Genomic DNA, 6,781 nt, shown 5'->3' with positions numbered 1-6,781 from the left:
CTTATGTTTGTGGCATTTGACTAGAAAACAGATCTGAGAATGAGCAGCCAGACTTATGTTTGTGGCATTTGACCAGGAAACAGATCTGAGAATGAGCAGCAAGCCAGACTTATGTTTGTGGCATTTGACTAGAAAACAGATCTGAGAATGAGCAGCCAGACTTATGTTTGTGGCATTTGACCAGGAAACAGATCTGAGAATGAGCAGCCAGACTTATGTTTGTGGCATTTGACCAGGAAACAGATCTGAGAATGAGCAGCCAGACTTATGTTTGTGGCATTTGACCAGGAAACAGTCCTGCAGGACTGTTTATTCCAATCCTGCATTTCACTGTAAACAAACCCTTTGGCTATGTATTATTTATCTGTACATTTCTCTCTCAGGCTGATACAGAGACTCATCCACTACTGTAATGCTCTCGTCTCTGGTCAACCCCTAAAAAGACATTGGTCAACCGCCAAAACGTACAGAATGCTGCAGCACGGGTACCCACCCAAGACCAGATGGAGGGCACATTACACCGGTTTTAGGTCTCTGCATTTTAGGATTCTTCTATTGGTTGTTAAATCAATCAATCAATGATTGTCAGCCAATTACATGTTTAAAATATATATATATATATTTCACCTTTATTTAACCAGGTAGACCAGATCACCTTTATTTAACCAGGTAGACCAGATCACCTTTATTTAACCAGGTAGACCAGATCACCTTTATTTAACCAGGTAGTCTAGTTGAGAACAAGTTCTCATTTACAACCGCGACCTGGCCAAGATAAAGCAAACATGCCATTAAATTATGTACCCAGTAGGTCCCTCAGGTTCTCTGGCCCCCTCAGGGCCTCTGGACCCCTCAGGTTATCTGGCCCCCTCAGGTTATCTGGCCCCCTCAGGTTATCTGGCCCCCTCAGGTTATCTGGCCCCCTCAGGTTCTCTGGCCCCATCAGGTTATCTGGCCCCTCAGGGCCTCTGGCCCCCTCAGGTTATCTGGCCCCCTCAGGTTATCTGGCCCCCTCAGGTTATCTGGCCCCCTCAGGTTCTCTGGCCCCCTCAGGGCCTCTGGCCCCCTCAGGTTATCTGGCCCCCTCAGGTTCTCTGGCCCCCTCAGGTTCTCTGGCCCCCTCAGGGTCTCTGGCCCCCTCAGGTTCTCTGGCCCCCTCAGGGTCTCTGGCCCCCTCAGGTTCTCTGGCCCCCTCAGGGTCTCTGGCCCCCTCAGGGCCTCTGGCCCCCTCAGGTTCTCTGGCCCCCTCAGGTTATCTTGCCCCATCAGGTTATCTGGCCCCTCAGGGCCTCTGGCCCCCTCAGGGTCTCTGGCCCCCTCAGGTTATCTGGCCCCCTCAGGTTATCTGGCCCCCTCAGGTTATCTGGCCCCCTCAGGGCCTCTGGCCCCCTCAGGTTATCTGGCCCCCTCAGGTTCTCTGGCCCCATCAGGTTATCTGGCCCCTCAGGGCCTCTGGCCCCCTCAGGTTCTCTGCCCCCCTCAGGGACTCTGGCTCCCTCAGGTTCTCTGCCCCCCCAGGTTCTCTGCCCCCTCAGGTTCTCTGCCCCTCAGGACTCTGCCCCCCCTCAGGGACTCTGCCCCCTCAGGTTCTCTGCCCCCCCTCAGGGACTCTGCCCCCTCAGGGACTCTGCCCCCTCAGGTTCTCTGGCTCCCTCAGGGACTCTGCCCCCTCAGGTTCTCTGGTTCCCTCAGGGACTCTGGCTCCCTCAGGTTCTCTGGCCCCCAGGTTCTCTGGCCCCCTCAGGTTCTCTGCCCCCTCAGGTTCTCTGCCCCCTCAGGTTCTCTGCCCCCTCAGGTTCTCTGGCCCCTCCCAGGTTTATCTGGCCCCCTCAGGTTATCTGGCCCCCTCAGGGCCTCTGGCCCCCTCAGGTTATCTGGCCCCTCAGGTTCTCTGGCCCCATCAGGTTATCTGGCCCCTCAGGGCCTCTCTGGCCTCAGGTTATCTGGCCCCCTCAGGTTATCTGGCCCCCTCAGATTCTCTGGCCCCCTCAGGTTCTCTGGCCCCCTCAGGGCCTCTGGCCCCTCTCAGGTTATCTGGCCCCCTCAAGTTCTCTGGCCCCCTCAGGTTCTCAGGCCCCTCAGGGTCTCTGGCCCCCTCAGGTTCTCTGGCCCCCTCAGGGTCTCTGGCCCCCTCAGGGCCTCTGGCCCCCTCAGGTTCTCTGGCCCCCTCAGGTTATCTGGCCCCATCAGGTTATCACCCCTCAGGCCTCTGGCCCCCTCAGGGTCTCTGGCCCCTCAGGTTCTCTGGCCCCCTCAGGTCTCTGGCCCCCTCAGGGCCTCTGGCCCCCTCAGGTTCTCTGGCCCCTCAGGTTCTCTGGCCCCTCAGGTTATCTGGCCCCATCAGGTTATCTGGCCCCTCAGGGCCTCTGGCCCCCTCAGGTTCTCTGGCCCCCTCAGGGCCTCTGGCCCCCTCAGGTTCTCTGCCAACTGGCCTTTTAACTGTCCCAAAGCCACAGGTCCCAAATGGAACAGCTATTTACTGCATTACTTTGACCAGGACACATTGGTAGCAGAAAGTCAAATCAAATGAGAGATTTAGTTATAAAACACATTTCAGACATGGAATGCAATACAATGTACTTTGGGAAAACAATAGTTAAAACAATGACATATTTACTACACAACAAACATAGGAAGATAAAAGCTAAGGAATAACAGTAAAAACTGAGCGACTAAGAAGCTAAAAAATATGCATTTTATGTCTCTTTAGCTTCTTCCGGGTAGGGGGCAGTATTCGGATGTTTGGATGAATGAGGTGCCCAATGTAAACTGCCTGTTACTCAGGCCCAGAAGCTAGGATATACATATGCATGGTAGTATTGGATATAAAACACTCTAAAGTTTCCAAAACTGTTAAAATAATGTCTGTGAGTATAACAGAACTGTATAACAGGTTCTCTGGCCCCATCAGGTTATCTGGCCCCTCAGGTTCTCTGGCCCCCTCAGGTTCTCTGGCCCCCTCAGGTTCTCTGCCCCCTCAGGTTCTCTGCCCCCCTCAGGGACTCTGGCTCCCTCAGGTTCTCTGCCCCCCCCCCCAGGTTCTCTGCCCCCTCAGGTTCTCTGCCCCCTCAGGGACTCTGCCCCCTCAGGGACTCTGCCCCCTCAGGTTCTCTGCCCCCCTCAGGGACTCTGCCCCCTCAGGGACTCTGCCCCCCCTCAGGTTCTCTGGCTCCCTCAGGGACTCTGCCCCCTCAGGTTCTCTGGTTCCCTCAGGGACTCTGGCTCCCTCAGGTTCTCTGGCCCCCAGGTTCTCTGGCCCCCTCAGGTTCTCTGCCCCCTCAGGTTCTCTGCCCCCCCTCAGGTTCTCTGCCCCCTCAGGTTCTCTGCCCACCTCAGGGTCTCTGGCCCCCTCAGGTTCTCTGGCCCCCTCAGGTTCTCTGGCCACCTCAGGGTCTCTGGCCCCCTCAGGTTCTCTGGCCCCCTCAGGTTCTCTGCCAGGCTGTTCCAGAGGCAGGGGCATAACAACTAAAGGCTTTCTCTCCATTCCTCTTGGTCCTAGTTATCAGATGCACCAGTGGTGGTTTGCTGTTCAGAGAGGGTAAATTACCCTGTTGTTTAAGTGCCCAACATTTAATGCCAATTACCTCTCACAAAAAAATGTGGCCGTGCCCAAAGAGAGTTTAGAATGAGTCTTTGTTCCATCTGTTCTCCAGAGTAAAGGATTGTTAGCTGTTGAGGAAGTGGCACTTTACTGAATACTCTCTCCAGAGATGTAGTCAGTGTGATAAATCCTGACTCGAGGGACTATTATATAGACAACATCAGCTCTGTGGGAGAGACAGAGTAAACAGAGAGAGGTTTTTACACAAAGACAAGTTAGTTCTCTGGAGAGAAATCTCTCTCGCGCTCGCTCTCTCTCGCTCTCTCTCTCTCTCTCTCTCGCTCTCTCTCGACTCTCTCTCTCGCTCTGTCCAAATCAAATGGCTTTATTGGGATGGAACATGTTACCATACATTGTCAAAGCAAACTTATAGACACATATCAAATCAATGATGACACATAGATAATAATAGTAAATATGATAATACTCAATGAGTAGTAACAATAGTCAGGACACTACAGTAAGAGATTAATGAGGACATGAATGAGATAGTGATGAAGGAGCGAGTAGTTATGGAATGAGGACATGAATGAGATAGTGATGAAGGCGAGTAGTTATGGAATGAGGACATGAATGAGGTAGTGATAAAGACAACTAGTTATGGAATGAGGACATGAATGAGGTAGTGATAAAGACACAACTAGTTATGGAATGAGGACATGAATGAGGTAGTGATAAAGACACAACTAGATATGGAATGAGGACATGAATGAGGTAGTGAGAAAAACAACTAGTTATGGAATGAGGACATGAATGAGGTAGTGATAAAGACACAACTAGTTATGGAATGAGGACATGAATGAGGTAGTGATAAAGACACAACTAGTTATGGAATGAGGACATGAATGAGGTAGTGATAAAGACACAACTAGTTATGGAATGAGGACATGAATGAGGTAGTGATAAAGACACAACTAGTTATGGAATGAGGACATGAATGAGGTAGTGATAAAGACACAACTAGTTATGGAATGAGGGACATGAATGAGGGTAGTGATAAAGACAACTAGTTATGGAATGAGGACATGAATGAGGTAGTGATAAAGACACAACTAGTTATGGAATGAGGACATGAATGAGGTAGTGATAAAGACACAACTAGTTATGGAATGAGGACATGAATGAGGTAGTGATAAAGACAACTAGTTATGGAATGAGGACATGAATGAGGTAGTGATAAAGACACAACTAGTTATGGAATGAGGACATGAATGAGGGTAGTGATAAAGACACAACTAGTTATGGAATGAGGACATGAATGAGGTAGTGATAAAGACACAACTAGTTATGGAATGAGGACATGAATGAGGTAGTGATAAAGACAACTAGTTATGGAATGAGGACATGAATGAGGTAGTGATAAAGACACAACTAGTTATGGAATGAGGACATGAATGAGGTAGTGATAAAGACACAACTAGTTATGGAATGAGGACATGAATGAGGTAGTGATAAAGACAACTAGTTATGGAATGAGGACATGAATGGGGTAGTGATAAAGACACAACTAGTTATGTTATTATCCTGGTTGATGTTTCTGTTTCTCACCTCTTAATGCCAAAGCAGAATATTTAAATAAGAGACATGCAGAATAGTTTGTTGCCAATAAAAACGTCACAATAAGGTGCAGGGCGTTCGATTGGCCTGCGGGGAGGCATGGAGACCCCTGCCGGGGGCATGGAGACCCCTGCCGGGAGGCAGGAGGTAGGAGACCCCTGCCGGGGGCAAGAGACCCCTGCCGGGGGCATGGAGACCCTGCCGGGAGGCAAGGAGACCCCTGCCGGGGGGCATGGAGACCCCTGCCGGGAGGCAAGGAGACCCCTGCCGGGGGGGGCAAGGAGACCCCTGCCGGGGGCATGGAGACCCCAGCCCGGGAGGCAGGAGACCCCTGCCGGGGGGCATGAGACCCCTGCCGGAGGCAAGGAGACCCCTGCCGGAGGCAAGGAGACCCCTGCCGGGGGGCAAGGGAGACCCTAGCTCAGATAAAACCATTGACAACTAACTACGTGCCGTTTCCAGTTTTTAAGACTATTTGTTTCTGATATCATCATCTCTAGAAGAGTCAGAACTTACAAATGTCATATTATTCCCCATGCAGAACATATAAGCTAGTAACTGTGTGATCGGTCAACATCCATTGATCGTGTAGTTTCGATACAGGAGGGTGGCCTGACAATATCTCTCAAATATTGGCCACAATTAATTGGATATATGAGTGCTTATAAAATAAAAAGTGAGCTATACCTGACAAGTAGTTTAGCTTAATTACTTTGCAAGTGATGCTACCAGGTAGAAACATTGTAGAGCAGGCTAAAAATAGCTTTGGGTCTAAGCTAGCAGGATTAGCTAACATCGGCCCCTTTTTCAACATTGTGTCTTTAGAGCGTTTGAATCTGACAGGCGTGTTAGACTAGGGGCGTTCTATGATGTCTTTCTGACAGACGTGTTAGACTAGGCGTTCCTATGATGTCTTTCTGACAGACGTGTTAGACTAGGGGGCGTTCCCTATGATGTCTTTCTGACAGGCGTGTTAGACTGGGCGTTCCTATGATGTCTTTCTGACAGACGTGTTAGACTGGGCGTTCCTATGATGTCTTTCTGACAGGCGTGTTAGACTAGGGCGTTCCTATGATGTCTTTCTGACAGACGTGTTAGACTAGGGGCGTTCCTATGATGTCTTTCTCAGGAAATAGCACTTGTTATTTTGTGGGAAAATGTGGATTCCAAAAGGCTTTTGAATATGAAGGTCAGGTGTGTTGACCTTAAAAACACACACATTCGATCTTAAAAGTGAATGTTATACGTTTTCAACACTTTTGTCCCCAAGTATTATTCATTCATTACCACAAAAATATAAGCCATAAAAATAATAACATATTTAAAATATTTCTTCATTATTTTTACAGTTCAATTCTCTCTAACTTTTTTTTTGATAATTGTATTTATCGTTTTCTATTTTATTTTCTGTGTTTCTCTGATTTCCACCCTGTTAGTTTGTTGTAACGATCCATTTAAGAAAACAACCCCTTCCCTACAACGACACCACATGACACAGGAAGTGACATCATTTCTTTCAAATATAGACAGTCAGTTGTATCTGTGTGTCCGTGTTCCGTGTTTGTTAGTCACTCTTACATTTACTCCAGATTTCCAGCCCTGTTAGGATTATGCACAGTAACA

The 6,781-nt window shown here is 49.2% G+C and overlaps 1 protein-coding gene across 1 annotated transcript; it reads left to right on the top strand.

Moving 5' to 3' along the window:
* The first annotated feature begins 798 nt into the window (after positions 1 to 798).
* Positions 799 to 3,542, top strand: LOC135568536 (collagen alpha-2(I) chain-like). Its single transcript, XM_065015330.1, has 4 exons — positions 799 to 910; positions 964 to 1,089; positions 1,180 to 2,415; positions 2,929 to 3,542. The coding sequence occupies exons 1-4, from the start codon at positions 799 to 801 to the stop codon at positions 3,540 to 3,542; spliced, it is 2,088 nt and encodes a 695-aa protein (XP_064871402.1).
* The last annotated feature ends 3,239 nt before the right edge of the window (positions 3,543 to 6,781 follow it).

This window comes from Oncorhynchus nerka, unplaced genomic scaffold, assembly GCF_034236695.1.
Source record: "Oncorhynchus nerka isolate Pitt River unplaced genomic scaffold, Oner_Uvic_2.0 unplaced_scaffold_1508, whole genome shotgun sequence".
Taxonomy (NCBI): Eukaryota; Metazoa; Chordata; class Actinopteri; order Salmoniformes; family Salmonidae; genus Oncorhynchus; species Oncorhynchus nerka.
This window is presented reverse-complemented; position numbering and strand designations above follow the sequence as displayed.

What these genes read in the sequence shown, in the direction of transcription:
- LOC135568536 (XM_065015330.1), top strand. Translation starts at nt 799, where the DNA reads ATGTACCCAGTAGGTCCCTCAGGTTCTCTGGCCCCCTCAGGGCCTCTG. An exon ending in AGGTTATCTGGCCCCCTCAG is followed by an intron (nt 1,090 to 1,179) that starts GTTCTCTGGCCC and finishes TGGCCCCCTCAG; the next exon opens with GTTCTCTGGCCCCCTCAGGG. An exon ending in AGGGCCTCTGGCCCCCTCAG is followed by an intron (nt 2,416 to 2,928) that starts GTTCTCTGCCAA and finishes CTGGCCCCTCAG; the next exon opens with GTTCTCTGGCCCCCTCAGGT.